This window comes from Hyla sarda, chromosome 4 (genome assembly GCF_029499605.1).
Source record: "Hyla sarda isolate aHylSar1 chromosome 4, aHylSar1.hap1, whole genome shotgun sequence".
Taxonomy (NCBI): Eukaryota; Metazoa; Chordata; class Amphibia; order Anura; family Hylidae; genus Hyla; species Hyla sarda.
In genome coordinates, this window is record NC_079192.1 from 255791607 (window position 1) to 255812028 (window position 20422).

Here is a 20422-nt window from a genome sequence, read left to right on the forward strand (position 1 = left end):
TTATTCAGTGAGTGCAGAGGTTTTGAGAAGTTAAAGAGAGTACAATAGACAGGCATACAGGAAGGAAAAATCTCTTAAGGGGATTAAATAAATAAAACAAATTCTTCAATATAGGTTACAAAGTTTATTACATTTACATACAGTATTGATTTATGGAAAAACAGATAAAATCATAGAAACTCCTTAACACGTAACATGTAGTTAACTAATTTCATCATCTGGCACCTAAAATGTTTATCAATTTATGCTATCTGTAAGTTATTTAACCTAATAGATGTTTCCATGTATATACCATAAAGTAAAAAAAATTCTTAATCTTATGATAAAATTATGATTTATTTATATTTATAAAATCTGACATGTTGATGGCAATTTGTAGCAGAAATCTCTGACAAGCTGTAATTGCATTGACACAGTAATAGTAGCTGTATATTTGCAGATTGAATGTGCCTTGAGTTTAAATTAGATATTTCCCATCTTGTCAAGTGATCATTATGTACCTTATAACATTTCTCTCAGAATGATTATATGAATTATATGACCTGGCATGACTGCAAATTCATTTAGCCTTTTAAGATAATGTTTGTATTGTATGATTGTATATTTTACAAAAATAGATAATACTGTTTTGTACATGTTGTAAAAAAAAAAATGCCTAAATTTAACACACACTTGCTATGTATGTAGAGATATTTTACTGAAATTGCCAATACATATAATAAAGTTTATTGCATTCTCAATATGTTCTCTACTTAAAGGGGTACTCCGCCCCTAGACATCTTATCCCCTATCCAAAGGATAGGGGATAAGATATCTAATCCTGCCTCTGGGGACCCCCGCAATCTCGACTGTGGCACCCCAGTCATCCAATGCACAGAGCGAACTTCGCTCCGTGCCAGATGACTGGTGATGTGGGGCAGAGCCTCGTAACATCACGGTCACGTCCCGATTGTGACGTCATGCCCCTTCAATGCAAGTCTATGGGGGGGGGGGCGCGTGGTGTCTGTCATGCCCCCTCCCATAGACTTGCATTGAGGAGGCGTGGCCGTGATGTCACGAGCCTCGGGTGCTGCACCCAGCGCTCTAAACGAAAACCGGGTGCAGCAGGGAAATCACGGGGTCCCCAGCGGTGGGACCCCTGCGATCAGACAGCTTATCCCTTATTCCTTGGAAAGGGGATAAGATGTATAGGGGCAGAGTACCCCTTTAAAGCATAACTACAAAGTTATACGAAAAATGACTGAGCACAACAAATATTTTTTTCTAAATTGCATGCATTATCAATTTGGCCTGTAAATAACTGACTGCCATTTCCCCAGCTCCCAAGCACATTTACCCACTCTATAGGAGATGACGAGGTTGGGAGAGATAAAAGAGAGACTGGGGGTGCTCCCTTGTAGCGTATATCGACTTGGTGTGATCCCTTCACCGCACCTAAGTGATATACTCAGCTATAAGGTGATGATGTTTTGATGCAGGTCAGCACAGGACAATAAATATTTTATTAGGCAATATGGACAACGCGTTTCGGTATAAAGCAGGGACTCCCAACAAGTCACTTCCGGCCAGCGCTGACGTTGCCATGGCACCGCAGATGCTGTGCTGTCAGCGGCGCACGGGCTCATGTGTATTGACAGGGCTCCTGTTTAGTGTACAGCAGGGGCTAGAGGGAGAAGTATTGGATGTGGTTGAATGGCAAGAAGGGGGTGGGTGTGGGAGTCTGCATGGAATGAAATAAAGAGTGGTTTATGGAAATGTGTGGGTGAGGTATGAATATGGAGGAGATAGTGTGATATTGTGGATGGAGTGCAGATAAAAGAGGCTGTGAACTAGGACAATGATTGATAATGTATTTACTAGACTGCTAGATGGGAATTACGGTGGGTAGGCTGTATATATGCATATAATGAAAATGAATGACTGCATTGGAGGATATTTAACTGTGGGATGTGATGTGTGGAATAGGGGTATGTGTAGTATGTATTAAATGGTGGTATACAAGAAATTGTGGCCTGTATAGTATGTAATAAAGGTAGTGTACACAAAAAAAATAAAAATAAAAGAATTTTATAATATATATATATATATATATATATATATATATATATATATATATATAAGGATTATTGTGGAAATAAATATAGGAGATATAGGAGATGGGGCTTCCAACCTGTTCTCCTAGGTAACCGTAGCCAGCCTGAGACCCACCGCTTTTACATTTTATGGTGATGGTCTCACGTGGTCTCACAAAAGGCTTTTTAATCTTGCTTTGCACTTATCGTGTTGCAAAATAAAAATAAAAATCTCCACAGGTTTTTATTAAAAATTTTAGTTTCATGTCTCCTCTACAGCCTCTTAGAATTTCTTTCTGAGCTATATTTTCTCTCTACAACTGTGGGCAGCACATGTAATTCTCCCCTGCAAAAACTGTCTTTAGTGTACTCTTTCTACAGTCCATATGAGCTGCCCTCCAAGGATTCCACGATAAGAGCTGCCATTTAACATCCTCCCTGCTGCTGTCTCTAATACTAAGAAAAAGAGGAGAAAGTCTGCCTGATGAATTTATTGTATCATTCTCTAAGTAGCAGCTAAATGGTGGGAAATTTTTAATCAACACTATTTAGTGTATTGTTTCATTTTTATAAGCAGGAAATCAACAATAAAAGTTTAGCACAAAAGCTGTTATAGTCTTTAAAGTAAGACCCTCTCTTTGTGCCCAGTGGATAAAAGGGAGACCTACATCTACATACTTGTTAGTTGGCAAGGGAAGCATAATGAAGGGCTTTTGGAGTGAGGGAGTATCAAATGAGGTCAACAATTCTTAAAAATTTAGTTTACTAGGTGTTAAAACAAAACTCTCTGTAAAAAGAAAGTTTCAACTGTAAATTCATAAAATCTGTAAGTCCTGATCCAATAAATAGCTGCCATATTTCCATGCAGTCAGCCTCTTGCTTGTGCAGTAGGCCTTTTTCTTGCATGCATTAATTATATCTATTTATTTTGTTCAATGAATAATATAGAGATTGTATTACCTACCCCCATATTCCTGGAGAAGATTCAGATTGCCATAGTAACCTATCCAACTGTCAAGATATAATCTGTGCATAATAAAATATAAAAAAAAAAAAAAATCCTTCTGTTTAATAAAATACCATGCCAAATACAATAAAATCAGAGAAACATGTAGCACAATAAAATGTAACCATGCTTGCTGCATAAATAAACACCAACCCGGACCATACATATAAATCCTGTTTAATGTATTAATAACCTCCCCCATTTATTTCCCTTGTTGATAATATATGTAAGCCTTCTACATGTGAAAATGCAATTTTAGAAGTTCTTGCTCTGAGGGATATAGGAATTGTTTACCTTGCAATTTGAATGCAGCATTAAGTCTATAAATCTCTTTGATATTTAGGCATTTAAGTAGTGTGATTATTATAATGCTGCTGTATAAATGAGATGTGAGAGGTGTTTCTTATTATCCCAACATTTCTCATCAGACAGATGCTTCTTCAAGATTTCCTCTACCATTCATTTGTTGACAAGAAGATGTATCACTCTAAGCTTATTTTATACATGGCTTTCACTGAAGTTTGATTATTAGTTGGCAATGATAAATTAAGTACAGGCCAAAGAAATTAAAGCAGGATTGATGGTGTTTTCTTGTAAATCTCATTACCATTGGTGTTAACACCTTAAAGGAGTAGTCCAGTGGTGAACCCAGTGGTGAACAACTTATCCCCTATCCTTAGGATAGGGGATAAGTTTGAGATTGCGGGGGGTCCGACCGTTGGGGCCCCCTGCGATCTCCTGTACGGAGCCCCGACAGCCCGCGGGAAGGGGGTGTGTCGACCTCCGCATGAAGCGGCGGCTGACACGACCCCTCAATACAACTCTATGGCAGAGCCGAAGCGCTGCCTTCGGCAATCTCCGGCTCTGCCATAGAGATGTATTGAGGGGGCGTGTCGGCCGCCGCTTCGTGCGAAGGTCGACACCCACTATCTGGCCGGAGAGCCTAGCCCCCGTACAGAGAGATCGCAGGGGGCCCCAGCGGTCAGCCCCTCCGCAATCTCAAACTTATCCCCTATCCTTAGGATAGGGGATAAGTTTTTCACCACTGGACTACCCCTTTAAGGACATAGGACGTAAATGTACGTCCTGGTACTTAACGCACCAGAACGTATGGACTTTCTATACATGAAGTGAGCCCAGAGCTGCGCTCGGTTTATGCACGGCAGGTCCCGGCTGCTATCAGTGGTTTTGCTGATGTCCGCCATTTACCCATCGGATGCTGCAACCAATGCTCATCAGGTCGCCTGCAGCACTGCCACGGGGATCCGATCATCCAAGACTGTGAGTGGAGTTCCTCTCACTTGCCCCTGATGCTCTCCTGGGGTCTTCTTCTCCAGTCTACTAGAAAGCCATTGATTAGTGGGAAAAAGCCCCTCCCCAATAAAAATTTAAATGGTCCCTTTTTTCCATTTAAAAAAATTGATGAACATATTTGGTATCGGCACATGCGTAAATGTCCAAACTATCAAAATATAATCTTAATGATCCCATATGGTGAACGGTGTAAATGTAAAAAAAAAAATCCTACATTTTTGCCTTTTTGTCACATCATATTCCAATTTTTTTTATCAAAAGCTATTAAAAAGTCACATATACGCAAAAGTGATACCGATAAAAACTACAGATCACGGAGCCAAAAATTAGTCGTCATACACCCTTGTATACGGAAAAATGTGAAGATTTATAGGTGGTCAAAATAGAACAATTTTAAACATACTTTTGTAAAAAAAAAAAAAAAAAAAGTTTTTTTTAAAAGCAGTACAATGTCCCGCTGCGGTGGGTAATACGCTGAGCGCAGCGTGACTCACCCGCAGGAAGTAAAAGAAGACAGGAACCGGAGAATAGGACACCAGGGGATATCGCAGCAACAGGAGAATGTAGGAAGGTGAGTTAAAGTTTCTTTTGTTTCATTTTGCAGTTAAAGGGGTACTGACATTGGACTCCATTGGATAGGGGATAGGGGATAAGATGCTAGGGGCGGAGTACCCCTTTAAAGCACTACAGAACTTATTTAACCCTTTAAAGACGATGGACGTAATGCATCATGATGTCATGATGCGCTGGTACTTCGTGCACCAGGACATACATTTACGTCCTGTAATGATCGGTGCTCACATCATGTATAACAGTTCCTGGCTGCAATCAGCAGCGATTGCACTGATGTCCACCATTAACTCCTCTGATGCCATGATCAATACTGATCATGGCATCTGCAGCAATGTGGCACTTTGAATGGATAATCAGATTGCATGCGGCATGGCTGTGGAGATTCGATAATTCAAGATGGCGGACAGAGGTCCCCTCCGTCCGTTCTCCCAGCACCTTCCAGCAGACCAGAGAAGAAAATCACTGATAACACTGACCAGTGCTATACATATGCATAGCACTGATTAGTATTTGCATTCTACTGATATAAAAATAAAAAAAAATAGTCCCCTATAGGGACATAAAAAGTGTAAAAAAATACATAAAAAAGTTTTTTTTTTAAAGTTTGAAAAAAACCTCTCCCCCAATAAAAATCTTAAAGGCCCCTTTTTTCCTATTTGACACCAAAACATGTAAAAAAAAAATAATACCAACATATTTGGTATTGGCACGTGTGGAAATGTCCTAACTATCAAAATATAATCTTAATGATCCTGTACTGTAAATAGCGTAAACATCAAAAAAGGAAAAAGAAAAAAATTGTTGCATCACAAAATTTTTTTTATAAAAAGTGATCAAAAAGTCACATATAGTAGCGAGGGGGGATACCTTTCGTCAAACCGCCCACTGCAATTAAAAGTGACAGGTGCCACACCCCTTTTTCTAGAAGAGCCTGCATAGGTGGCCCCCCCTTTCTCCCACAATCACTGATGTTAGGCCGCTTTCACACTATAAAATGCTCAGTTTTAACCCCTTAACCCCTTAAGGACTCAGGGTTTTTCCGTTTTTGCACTTTCGTTTTTTCCTCCTTACCTTTTAAAAATCATAACCCTTTCAATTTTCCACCTAAAAATCCATAGGGACCTATAACACTGCACACACTGATCTCTCATCCTGATCACAGGCGTGTATTAACACGCCTGTGATCAGTGTTATCGGCGCTTGACTGCTCCTGCCTGGATCTCGGGCACGGAGCAGTCATTCGTCGATCGGACACCGAGGAGGCAGGTAAGGGCCCTCCCGGTGTCCTGCAAGCTGTTCGGGACACGAACAGCCCAACTGACTAGCCGGGAACACATAGCTCTCTGCTGACATCATGACCACAGTGCTCTCTGCTGACATCTCTGTCCATTTTAGGAACTGTCCAGAGCAGCATATGTTTTCTATGGGGATTTTCTTCTACTCTGGACAGTTCTTAAAATGGACAGAGGTGTCAGCAGAGAGCACTGTGGTCATTATGTCAGCACAGAGCTCTGTGTCCCAAAAAGAAAAGAATTTCCTCTGTAGTATTCAGCAGCTAAGAAGTACTGGAAGGATTAAGATTTTTTAATAGAAGTAATTTTCAAATCTGCTTAACTTTCTGGCACCTAAAGGGGTACTCCAGTGGAAAACTTTCCGTTTTTGCACTTTTATTTTTTCCTCCTTACCTTTAAAAAATCATAACTCTTTCAATTTTGCACCTAAAAATCCATATGATGGCTTATGTTTTGCGCCACCAATTCTACTTTGTAATGACATCAGTCATTTTACCCATAAAATCTTCACTAAAATGTGAAAAAAAAATCATTGTGTGACAAAATTGAAGAAAAAACACCATTTTGTAACATTTGGGGGCTTCCGTTTCTACACAGTACATTTTTCGGTGAAAATGACACCTTCTCATTATTCTGTAGGTCCATACGGTTAAACCTACTTATATAGGTTTGATTTTGTCGTACTTCTGGACAAAATCATAACTACATGCAGAAAAATGTATACATTTAAAATTGTCATCTTCTGACCCCTAAAACTTTTTTATTTTTCCACGTAAGGGGCGGTATGAGGGCTAATTTTTGCACCGTGATCTGACGTTTTTAGCGGTACCGTTTTTGTATTGATCAGACTTTTTGTTCGTTTTTTTATTCATTTTTTCATGATCTAAAAAGTGACCAAAAATACACTATTTTGGACTTTGGAATTTTTCGCATACGTTATTGATCATGCGGTTTAATTAAAGATTTATTTACACGTTTTTTTTTAGGGGGGGGGGTGATTCAAACTTTTATTAGGGAAGGGGTTAAATGATCTTTATTAACTTTTTTAACTCTAAACTGTAGCCCTCCAGATGTTGCAAAACTGCAAATTCCAGGATGCCCAAACAGCAAACAGTTGTCTCGGCATACTGGGAGTTGTAGTTGTGTACCTCCAGCTGTTGCATAACTACATCTCTCAGCATGCTCTTCGGCAATCAGTACATGCTGGGAGTTGTAGTTTTTCAACAGCTGGAGGCACCCTGGTTGGTAAATACTAAGTCAGGTACCAGAACCTAATTGAAGGTTTTCCAACCAGTGTGCTTCCAGCTGTTGCAAAAGTAGTTTTGCAACAGCTGGAGGTTTGCCCCCCCCCCCCCCATGTGAATGTACAGGGTACATTCACACATGCAGGTTTACAGTAAGTTTCCTGCTTCAAGTTTGAGCTGCGGCCAATTTTCTGCAAATTCCTTGTGGGAAACTCACTGTAAACCTGCGCCAGTGGGAATGTACCCTAAAAACACTAGACTAACACATAATAAAGGGTAAAACACTACATATACACCCCCTTACACTGTCCCCCCCAATAAAAATAAAAAACATTGTATGGCAGTGTTTCCAAAATGGAGCCTCCAGCTGTTGCAATACAACAACTCCCAGCATTTCTGGACAGCCTCTGACTGTCCAGGCATGCTTGGAGTTTAGCGACAGCTGGAGGCACCCTGTTTGGGAATCACTAGCGTAGAATATCCCTATGTCCACTCCAATGCAATCCCTATTTTAGTCCTCAAATGCGCATAGCGCTCTCTCACTTTGGAGCCCTGTCGTATTTCAAGGAAACAGTTTAGAGCCACATATGGGGTATTTCTGTACTCGGGATAAATTGAGTTACACATTTTGGGGGCCTTTTTCTCCTTTTACTCCTTATGAAAAGGAAAAGTTGGGGTCTACATCAGCCAGTTAGTGTAAAAAAAATTTTTTTTTACACTAACATGCTGGTGTTGCCCCATACTTTTTGTTTTCACAAGAGGTAAAAGGAAAAAAAAGACCCCCAAAATGCAATTTCTCCAGAGTACGGAAATACCCCATATGTGGGGGTAAAATGCTCTGCGGATACACAACAAGGCTCAGGAGTGAGAGCGCACTATGTACATTTGACGCCTAAATTGGTGATTTGCATAGGGGTGGCTGATTTTACAGCGTTTTTCCTCAAACGCAAAAAAATAAGTACCCACATGTGACCCCATTTTGGAAACTACACCCCGCACAGAACGTAACAAGGGGTATAGTGAGCCTGAACACTCCACAGGTGTTTGACAAATTTTCGTTAAAGTTGGATGGGAAAATGGAAAAAATAAATAAAATTTTACTAAAATGCTGGTGTTACCCAAAATTTTTCATTTTCACAAGGAAAAATAGGAAAAAAGCCCCCCAAAATTTGTAACCCCATTTCTTCAGAGTAAGAACATCCCCCATATGTGGATGTAAAGTGCTCTGCGGGCGCACTACAATGCTCAGAAGAGAAGGAGCGCCATTGGGCTTTTGGAGAGAAAATTTGTCCAGAATTGAAGACCACGTGTGTTTACAAAGCCCCCATGGTACCAGAACAATGGACCCCCCCACATGTGACCCCATTTTGGAAACTACACTCCTCACATAATGTAATAAGGGATGCAGTCAGCATTGACGCCCCACAGGTGTCTGACAGATTATTGGAACAGTGGTCTGTGAAAAGGAAAATTTTTCATTTGCACAGCCCACTGTTCCAAAGATCTGTCAAATGCCAGTGGGGTGTAAATGCTCACTGCACCCCTTATTAAATTCTGTGAGGGGTGCAATTTCCAAAATGGGATCACACTGTTCTGGCACCATGAGGGCTTTGTAAATGCACATGGCACCCAACTTCCATTCCAAACAAATTCTCTCTCCAAAAGCTCAATGGGGTATTTCCATACTCAGAAGAAATGGTGTTACAAATTTTGGGGGGCTTTTTCTCCTATTGCCCCTAGTGAAAATAAAAAAATTGGGGTAACACCAGCATTTCTATGAAAAAAAATAAAAATTTTCATTTTCACATCCAACTTTAGCTAAAATTTGTCAAACACCTGTGGGTTTTAGGGCTCACTGTACCCCTTGTTACTTTCCTTGATGGGCGTAGTTTCCAAAATAGTATGCCATGTGTTTTTTTTTTTTTTTTTGCTGTTATGGCACCATAGGGGCTTCCTAAAGGTGATATGCCTGCCAAAAAAGGAATTTGCCAGCAGAGCACTTGACGTCCACACATGGGGTATTTACATACTCAGGAGAAAATGCCCCCAAAAATGTGTAACCCCATTTCTTCTATTACCTATTGTAAAAATGTAAGATTTGGGGAAAAACTAGCATTTAAAAAAATTTTTTTTACATATTTGATTTTAACGAAAAGTCGTCAAACACCTGTGGAGTGTTAAGGCTCACTGTACCCCTTGTTACGTTGATTGAGGGGTGTAGGTTCCAACATAGTATGCCGTGTTTTTTTTTTTTTTTTTGTTGTTCTGGCACCATAGGGGCTTCCTAAATGCGACATGCCCCCCAATAGCCATTTCAGCAAAATTCACTTTCCAAAATCCCATTGTTGCTCCTTCCCTTCTGAGCCCTCTACTGCGCCCGCAGACCACTTTACATCCACAAATGAGGTATTTTCTTACTCGAGAGAAATTGGGTTACAAATTTTTTGGGGGTGGGATTTCTTTCCTTTTAGCCCTTGTAAAATTTCAAAAAGTTGCTCTACAAGAACATGCGAGTATAAAAAAGTTAGATTTTTAATATTCTCCTCCACTTTGCTGCTATTACTGTGAAATACCTAAAGGGTAAACAAACTTTGTGAATGACATTTTGAATACTTCAGGTTTTATAATGGGGTAATTCATGGGGTATTTCTAACATGAAAGCCCCTCAAATCCACTTCAAACTGAACTGGTTCCTGAAATATTCCGATTTTGAAATTTTTGGAATTGGAAAATTTCTGCTGAACTTTGAAGCCCTCTAATGTCTTCAAAAAGCAAAAACATGTCAACTTTATGATGCCAACATAAAGTAGACATAATGGGGGACATTTACTAATCTAGTCTATTCTGGGTATGCTTATAGACCAGCGTATGTGGTAGTCTCCTGTCTATTGTGCTCCTAATTTATCAAAGGTCTCACAGCCCTTGATAAATTCTGTGCTCAGACTTCAGGGTCTACAGCTTAAACTGCATTTAGACCTGCTCTAACATGGTCTGACATTTCAGCGTATTTTGGGCAGATGCGACTTGTCGCACAAAAGTCGCACTTGATAAATTCAGCACCAATGCATTTTCCAATGCATTTCCGTCTAAAATAGACTTGCATGCATCATGTTCTAAAAATCCTCTACAGAAAAAGTCGCAGAAAAGTCGCACATATTTAGACTGAGACTTTCTGTGCGACAAATTTAGACATGAAAAACCAGTCTAAATCGTTTGATAAATCTCCCCCATTGTATATGTGAATCAATATATAATTTATTTGGGATGTCCAAAAATTTTTAATTTTTCAGCAAATTTTGGAATTAGTCACCAAGAAATGATGCAAGTATTGCCAAAAATTTACCACTAACATGAAGTAGAATATGTCACGGAAAAAAAAAATCTCGAAATCAGAATGAAAAGTAAAAGTATCCCAGAGTTATTAATACATAAAGTTACAGTGGTCAGAATTGCAAAAAATGGGCTGAGTCCTTAAAGGGGTTATCCACCATAAGGTGATTTTAGTATGTAGCTGGCAGACAGTAATGGACATGCTTAGGAAGGATCTGTGCTTGTCTTGGGGCTAAATAGCTATGTTGTGAAATTACCATAACACTATGGCTCGCTGTTTGTGAACCAGTATTTCCTGTTTGACTTTTCTTTTTTTTTACTACAAATCCCACAATTCCATTTTTCTCCCTCCCACACATCAGCCACCCCACCCTTAAACATAAATGAGCTGCATGCATTCAAATCAGTGTGGTTTTTAATCAGGGTGCCTACAGCTGTTGCATTAGTTGCAGATTGATCCCTCCACCCATTGAAGCAGACAGGCTCCCTGTCATCAGCTGACTAGTAAGTCAGGTCTCGGCCGCATTGCAAGCAGGGAAAAATCCAAGACAACAGTCATTTTGTATGCTGGTAAAAATAAATATTGGAGTGAAAATCGCATAAGAATTGTGAGAAAACCGTCACACACAGGTACAGACACTATATTATGAACTACACTAACTTTACAGCCCCTGTAGCATGGTCAAATAAAAAAAATTCCTGGAATACCCCTTTAAGGTGAAATTGGGCTGAGTCTCTAAGGGGTTAAGGAATGTCTACTCTCTAAGCTTTGTCTCCAAGTTACACATTTAGGGCTTGTTCACACTATGGACATTCAGCCGGCAGAATGGTTGCTTGCAGCAGGCACTGCCAGAATCATCAGTGGTATGACCGCATGGACGTCCACCATCTCAAAGACAGCAATGCAGTAATTCTCTGATGATTTTTTTTCAAATTGTATATAATATACTGTATTCCATCCTTAGGTAATTTCAATATCAATGTTTAGTCTACCTCAAAGCATGGTCTCAGGCCTACTGTCATTTTTCTTCTTAATTAATACACTGTCTAGATTATTCAAAAATCTTGAGTGCTCGGTAAGTGCACTACATTCCTGCCGCTTAGTGGCTACTCACTACCCAAGTGGGCTTCTTGGTACATGTCCTTGGCTATTGCATAAGAGAATGTTCTATAGTATGTAACATATTTATTTATGTAGGAAAATCAAACTGATAAGTAGTTACCCCCAAGAGTTCCAAATGCAATAAAATGAGGCAATTTCTATTTACGGTCATGGTAAGAGGTGTTTGGCATCAGCATTTGTAAGCCAAAGTCAGGAGTGAACATAACAGAGAAGTACTGTATAAGATTTATACCTTTTTAATGCTCTGGACCCGTTCCTTATTTTGACTCATATATACGGATACACAATTATACAGGCCTGTTACATCACACTGCCCCTCAGCTTACCAGCAATAAGCTTACCCACAAAAGTCACACAATAAAGTGCTTAGTCACACATTCGACTTTTTGTGTGCCTGGAGTAAGAAAAAAAAAAAGCTCTAAATACCTTGATAAATGTCCCCCTTAGGGTGGAATGTATGAGCCAGTACGTCTTTTAAAGCTGCTTCACTGTGTGATTTAAGATGTGTGTACTTCCTAATAAATTACTTAAGATTCTAGCATAATAGTGTGGTTACCAGTGCTATTCTAAGTCAGTTAAAGGGGTACTCCAGTGGAAAACTTTTTTTTTTTTTTTAAATAAACTGGTGCCAGAAAGTTAAACAGATTTGTAAATTACTTCTTTTAAAAAATCTTTACCCTTCCAGTATTTTTGAGCAGCTGTATGCTACAGAGGAAATTCTTTTCTTTTTGAATTTCTTTTTCGTCTTGTCCACATTGCTCTCTGCTGACACCTGGGGATTGCTCTGGACAGTTCCTGATGTGTGCATCAGGTGTCAGCAGAGAGCACTGTGGACAAGACAAAACAGAAATTAAAAAAGAATAGAATTTCCTCTGTAGCATACAGCTGCTAATAAGTACTGGAAGGGTAAAGATTTTTTAATAGAAGTAATTTACAAATCGGTTTAACTTTCTGGCACCAGTTGATTGAAAAAAAAAATGTTTTTCACCGGAGTACCCCTTTAATATCTTTACTGTTTAATGTATATATATATATACCGTATTTATCGGGGTATACCACGCACCGGCCTATAACACGCACCCTCATTTTACCAAGGATATTTGGGGAAAAAAAGTTTTTTACCCAAATATCCATGATAAAATGAGGGTGCGTGTGTGCGCGTGTATACCCCGATATACCCCCAGGAAAGGCAGGGGGAGAGAGGCCGTCGCTGCCCGCTCTCCCCCTGCCTTTCCTGGGGTCTATAGCGCTGCTGTCGGCCCTTTTCACCCCCTGGTTATCGGCGCCGCTGCCCGTTCTGTCCCCCTGACTATCGGTGCCGGTGCCGATAGCCAGGGGGAGAGAAGCGGCACCGACAGCCAGGGGGAGAGAAGGGGCAGCGGCACCCATTGCCGGCGCCGCTGCCCCGTTGCCTCCCCCCATCCCCGGTGGCATAATTACCTGAGTCGGGTCCACGCTGCTCCAGGCCTCCGTCGTTGCTATGCGCTGAACGGCGCGGCGCATGATGTCAGAGCGCCGCGCCGTGCATAGCAACGACGCTGGGGACGCACGACGGAGGCCTGGAGCAGCGCGGACCCGACTCAGGTAATTATGCCACCGGGGATGGGGGAAGGCAACGGGGCAGCGGCGCCGGCAATGGGTGCCGCTGCCCCTTCTCTCCCCCTGCCTTTCCTGGGGGCGTATCGGCGTATAACACGCACACAGACTTTAGGCTAAAAATTTTAGCCTAAAAAGTGCGTGTTATACGCCGATAAATACGGTACATTTTTTTTGCTACATAACTTAAACATTATACCCTGATAAATTTCTTTAAATTATGTCTGCCTGTAGTCACAGCTGGTGGTAACTTAGAATACATTGAATTCAATAGCTCTTAAGCTTTCCTTAGTAGTGGCTTTAGGCAGACAGCATTTTATCATGTAATTCTTTCTTTATGCACAGGATTTGGAGCTGTGTGTGAAATTGCTCCACTAACTGTTGGTGTTTAATATGGTAGGGATTTTATATGCGCAGAACTTTGGACCTACAAACATATTATATTATAGCATATTATATTTTTCAATTTATACATCTTCATATTTCATAAGGATGATTTTGCAGTGTATTTGGTGCATAGTTTGGTGCTGATTTTCTGCTGAGGGCTCATTTACACTGTTGACATTCTGCTTGTAGCAGAGTCACATTATTTTTTGCGGAAAAGCCGCAAAGGAATTTGGGCAGCAGATTGGATGTCTGCTCAAATAATTAACATGTTCATTCTCCGGGAGGAATTCTATCGAGACGACAATGTTTGTGCCGTCCTAATGCCAATGTATTCAGAGGGCAACTGCTGCAAACCGAATTCAACCAATGTCCGTAGTGTGAACGAGACCTTATTTCTTATTGTTGCATATTTTTTGCGGCCTATTTTCTATTGTTTTTATTCTGCTGCTTATTTTCTAAAGGTAGGTAAAAAAAAAAAAAAAAAAAAAAGAAGCTGAAAATAAGCAGAAAAAACATGCAAATAAAAAGTGTCCGAAAAATTATTTGCAGCAATACACACCAGCGTAAATGGACCCTTAGAGCAGGGTTTCCCGGCCAGTGTGCCTCCAGCAGTTGCAAAACTACCACTCCCAGCATACTGGAGGCACGCTGGTTGGGAAACACTGCCTTAGATTATACATCTTTTTGACTTAATATGCAGCAAGAAAAGTGGGTGAATCCTGTATTCCTAACATCAATGTGGCACCAGAAGCCTTTCCTAATCTGTCTTCCATCTAGTAGAGTGGATGATGTTGTAGAGTAAACATCCATATAGGTTCTTCTGCAAAGCTCCTAAAATAATGTTCAGCCAGGAGGGCAGGGGATCCTGTAACATAGACATGCTGCTTGGCTTTCCTGCAGGAAAGGCTTAAAGGGGTACTCTCCCCCTAGACATCTTATCCCCTATAGGTAAATAAGATGTCTTATTGCAGGGGTCCCGCCACTGGGACCCCGCAATCTCTGTGCAAAATATTACGAATGCTGGGGCAGCGGAATACCCCTTTAAGGGATGTCTACTTTCTCAGCTGTGTCTCCCAGTTACACATTTAGGGCTCATTCACACTGCGGACAGTCAGCCGGCAGAAAGGCTGCTTGCAGCAGGCTCCACCAGAATCATTAGTGATATGACCAAATGGACGTTCACCGTCTAATAGACGGCAATGCAGTTTGACGGGCATAATTCCGGTGTGGGGATTCCTCAGTGTCCACAAAGCAGCAGAGTCCCATTGAACATAATTCCACTGGCAGAATGCCTGCAGTGTGAACAAACACTTCACGCTGGCAATAGTGAGGAAAATGATTTAACACCTTCCTTTAAAATATGTTTAAATTTTTTCTTTCATTTATTAATATGTACATTTAATGTGAAACAAGAGTGAGTTGCCAATAAAGATGTACAGTAAACAATACTGTAGCACTGTCTTATTAAAATTTTTATGCTGTAGGTGACTGATATGATGCTTCAGGACAATCAATACCCAGATTGGGGCAAATCAGCTCGAGCCTTTTGGAGAAGAGGGAATATCCGCATAATCCTGTTTTGGTAAGTATGTCTATATAAGATCATAAAAATTCATTATAGCCCCCATGGCTAACATCATCTGGGTTAAGCCCCCAAAGCATAAAACCTAACTTATGTCTATTCGCTTTATCATTAATATCAATCACTCAGTACCATCAGCTGTGTTAGATCACAAAGTCCAAAAAGATTTCTTATATAATAATTTGTGGCACTCATTTTGATCAAATTATATGTTCTCGTTACCATATAATGACCAGTTTACTTGTATAAGTATCTAAACTTTCATTATACCCATAGAATGGAAGAAAGAACAAACAATGGGGGATCCAGCTTCTCAGCAGAAATGTGAAATTCAAGCTTTAATGGAGTCATTTAAAACATGGAGAATCCAAAGATAAAAATATCCACGCCGACGCGTTTTGGGCTTAATTCAAGCCCTTAGTCATGGCAATTCATAGTAAGACTGTGCTTGCTTTTATATCCATGATACATATGGTAATAACCAGAGTCCTCTCATCCAAACGGACTGGTGTGTGACAATAGTTCCGGTTGCGGAAGCTTGTAAAGCCATCAGTAAACCGCGTGCTGGACATTGATTCACCAGTAAAACACGGACTGGACAGCGGCCCCTCTGTTTATTAAAGTTATAAAGTAGATACAGAAGGCTTAATATGAACAATGTAACAGTAATGGCTTTACCTGCTTCCACAACCGGAACTGTTGTCACACGCCAGTCCGTTTGGATGGGAGGACTCTGGTTATTACCATATGTATCATGGATATAAAAGCAAGCACAGTCTTACTATGAATTGCAATGTAATGAATAGAAGACACGGGACAGCACTCACCATCCAAGTGATCTTCATTTCCAAGCATTCGGAAGCATTCGAAGAAGAACCAGGTGGAGGCGGGAAGCACAACCGGGACAGACTGTTTCACGCAATTAGCACTTCCTCAAGCCGGTTACATGGACATTGTACCACAGCATATCCACAGTCAGCAAGCTTACGCTGCTGCTTAATCCTATAGCGGACTCACCCTAGTTGCGTCAGTGCCAGACCTTACTGCTCTCCCCACAGTGTTACTATGAATTGCCATAACTAAGGGCTTGAATTAAGCCCGAAACGCGTCGACATGGATGTTTTTTATCTTTGGATTCTCCATGTTTGAAATGACTCCATTAAAGCTTGAATTTTAACTTTTTTTTTTCTGACGAGAAGCTGGATCCTCCATTGTTTGCTCTTTGATCTAAACGGGCAGGCGGCCCGCTTTTTCCGAGCTCCAGTGCTTCAGAATTTGGGCAAGTCCATTCATCCCTGGTCTCTATGGTGAGTGAGCTGAGTTGCAATACCCTTCTTTTTGTTTCTACATACAATGGATGGCTTGTCTTTCTCTTCAGAGTTGTATTTTTGCATTTGGTTTGCCTTGGCTTTACTTATACTTTGGATTGGTGACCCAATGTGTCATCTGAACTAGTGAATCTACACTTTGATGTTTATTTTAATTGATTTGCATTATTTATTTTGATTTCGCACCCGATTGTCCACAAATCTTGCTTGCACTAAAATAATAATTAGCTGAAATGACTTTGGAAATTTAGCAACTGTGACTTTTCATGGTTTCCAGGGTTGTGCAAAGGTGTAACTTGAAGCCCTCAGGCCCCATTGGAAAAATATGTACTTATCAGGCGCTATTTATAATACTGGCCCAGGTATAATTGCTACTTCTGCTCCCTCCTATAGTTATGCCCCTGGGTTAGAGTTATCACGGGAGAGAAGCTATATATAGATTTATTCTCTGAAGAATAGTATAGATGTACAGAATTTATGTATTTACAGTAACAGCTTTTGTTCCATGCTTAGGATTTGAAATCCAACTTTTCTTCTATTTATACAGATTTAGTTACATTTATATTGTTGCTAGGTTACCCAGCGCATACAATAAATGCTTCAGAAATCCTTCTTTTCTGTTTGTTATGGGAAATTTTCAACACAGTAATTGGATTTGTAATGAACAAGTATATTATTCCTGTCAACTTCATCTTACTAAGCTGAACCCTTGTGGAATGGCTTGCATTGTATCCACCGTTTTAATGAGCTTACTTGACTTCACACCAAGGAAATATTTTATTTATATTTTTTAGTGTCAAATTTTCTCTTTTTGGTCAAAAACTCAAATTCTGCAGACTAAAATGTATCCTGTCATAGATAGTTATTAATGTTTCAATATTAAAAGATTTATTATTTTTTTGTTTTGTTGGTAAGCTATGAAGCATTTTAACTATGCAGAAATTGTTAAAACGGTAATTTTGAGCATCTTTCCTCAGATCGCCCTTTATCCTGACTTCAGGGTGGAGTATTTCATCAGATAAGTTATATATATCTGATAACTAATCCCTACATTGTCCCATCAAATATCAACTCTACTGACCAAATTCCTAGCCTTCTAAGGCTGTGTTCACACCACGTTTATCACATACGGGGTTGGGATCCAGCTGGGAGATGAGAAAACCGGCGCTACCGTGTCCACATCTCATTCATTTGAATGAGCCGACCGGAGTCAGATAGTGTCTCCGGTTGGCTCATTTTTTCCCCATATCCCGGTGATATACCACGGTTTTAGGTTCGGTCACAAAACCAGATACAGGGAAAAAATTAGCAGACTGGAGTCACTATCTGATTCTGGTTTTCTCATTCAAATGAATGAGATGCGGGCAGAGTCCGGCTGGCATATGGGAGTATTTCATAAACGTGGAGTGAACCTTACATACTTGTCATTTGTACGTTTGTTGGGAGATATATATCAAAATATTAGTAGAGGAAAAGTTGACAAGTTGCCCATAGCAACCAATCAGATTGTTTCTTTCATTTTTGAAGTCCAATGGAAGATGAAAGAAGCGATCTGATTGGTTGCTATAAGCAACTGGTCAACTTTTTCCTTACACAGGTCTTGATAAATGTCCCCCAGTGTGTGTTCCACTTCAGACAGCAGAAAGCCTAGAATTTCCCATATGTGGGTGTATTTAGAGATATAAATTAGCTAATATCTTGAAAACAAGGTCTTTAATCAGAAAACAAGCCCCTATAACTTGTATTGAAGTCAATGGGATTTGAATTCCATCTTGTGTGTTGAGCACAAGAAATTCTGCATAAATTCAACACAAATTCCACACACATTCCGCACAGAATCTGCAAAACTGCAAAAAATCCATCTTGGCACAAAGGAGTCTGAGCGGAATCACAGAAATTCCAGTGTGTACATAGTCTTATCATGAGATAACTGCTACTTCTCTTTCAGTTGCAATTACTATGACAAATATTTCACAATAGTTTTTTTCTTTTAAAACCTTTTAGATTTGTTTTTACCTTTGTGACCTTATCTTGGAACTCATCTTGTGGTAAATTTTTTATACGTTCAAGCCTACTTTGATGTTTATTTTGTTGTCCCCTTATTGGTCAAGGAGGAAAACAATTGGGCTTTTCCCAGGTGGCATGACACGAAGCCCAAGATGCTAATTGTCTTAAATAGGTTTGGAGACTCCTTAATACAAAAGTGTCTAATATGGTGTGGGATAGGAGTAAAGTTGTGGGTAGATACCATCTACTGTAAGGGGTCAGGGCAGAATAAGTCCAACAGATATTGTCAATGATATACTCCTTTAGGATTCACAGGATAGCATTAAGTGGGCACTTTTTTGTTAGGGAGTTTGAATTCGCTGTAGTTTGGTGCCTCCTCTTTGGCAGGGATGTTAGTTGCCAAGGTTGTCAGTGGTTATTTATGTATATTTTACTCATTTCTTAGCAGTTATTTGTCAGTGATTTCTCTTTTAGGGAGTAATGAGTTATACTGTCCTTTGTATGGAAATTATCTTAATGGCCTGTTCATATTAATTCTGTAATCTAAACACTGTGGCCGAGTCCTCAGCTTCCACAAAGTACTTGTATTATTATTTTTAAATTCATTAAAAAAATCAATTTCCGGCCTGCTATGGTTGTAAAATAACAAATTGTAGCGTACTCATCTTGTCTGGTCTATTGCTGGTGCTCTGTTCTACCCTGTTTCCTGTGTTTACCCCCCCTGATGATGTGTCTCTCTGTTCTACTGATATTCTAAACACACTGCAACTTCAGTGACTGGATGCATTGACTGGCTGCAATGTGTTTAGAACAGCATTAGCAGAGCAGGGAAAGCACATTATCATGGGAAGTAAACAAGGCACCAGGGTAGAACAGGGCCCTGGACTGTGTGAGTTAAGTATACTGCAGTTTATTTTACAGCCCTAGCAGGCTGCAGTTTAGTTTTTAAAGAGTATTCTGGGATTTTTTTTCATTTGACTATGCTACAGGGGCTGTAAAGTTAATGTAGTTCATAATATAGTGTCTGCACCTGTGTTTAAAGGTGGTCTCACAATTCTTCCGTCATTTTTGCCCCAAGGTTTATTTGTAACAGCATACAAAATAACTGTCATCTCAGGTTTTCCAAGGTTGCAGTGCAACTTGAGACATTACATCACTAGTCAGGTGATAAGAGGGAGCTTGCCTTTGCTTTAATGGGTGAAGCGACCGCTGGGTGGGAGGTAGATCATTCTGTTTTTGCAACAGATGGAGGCACCCTGGTCAGAAGACACTGTTCTGTTGCATTAAATCACAGGTGTGTTTCAATCTTTGGGGTAGCTGATGTGTGGGAGGGAGAAAAGTGACCTCACACTTACAAATGAGGAATGATGGGATTTGTAGTTTAAGGGAACAAACTCCAACAAGAAATAGCCAGTTTACAAAAATATAGCCTCAGCTTTATGGTAATTTCACAACATAGCAATTTAGCCCCAAAACAAGCACGGATCCTTCCTTAGCATCTCCATTTCTGTTTGGCTGGTACATACTAAAATCACAGTATGGTAGATAACCCTTTTATATAAATGAAA

General features: G+C 40.1%; 1 protein-coding gene across 6 annotated transcripts in view; it reads left to right on the forward strand.

Annotated features, from left to right (window-relative positions):
• TMEM117 (transmembrane protein 117) overlaps positions 1–20422 on the forward strand; it is a 283837-nt gene that overhangs the window by 152146 nt on the left and 111269 nt on the right. For all 6 annotated transcript variants that reach the window (XM_056573968.1, XM_056573967.1, XM_056573972.1 and 3 more), the window contains one exon: positions 15422–15519. In XM_056573968.1, the coding sequence (XP_056429943.1) occupies positions 15422–15519 (98 nt within the window). The remainder of the gene's footprint in view (positions 1–15421; positions 15520–20422) is intronic.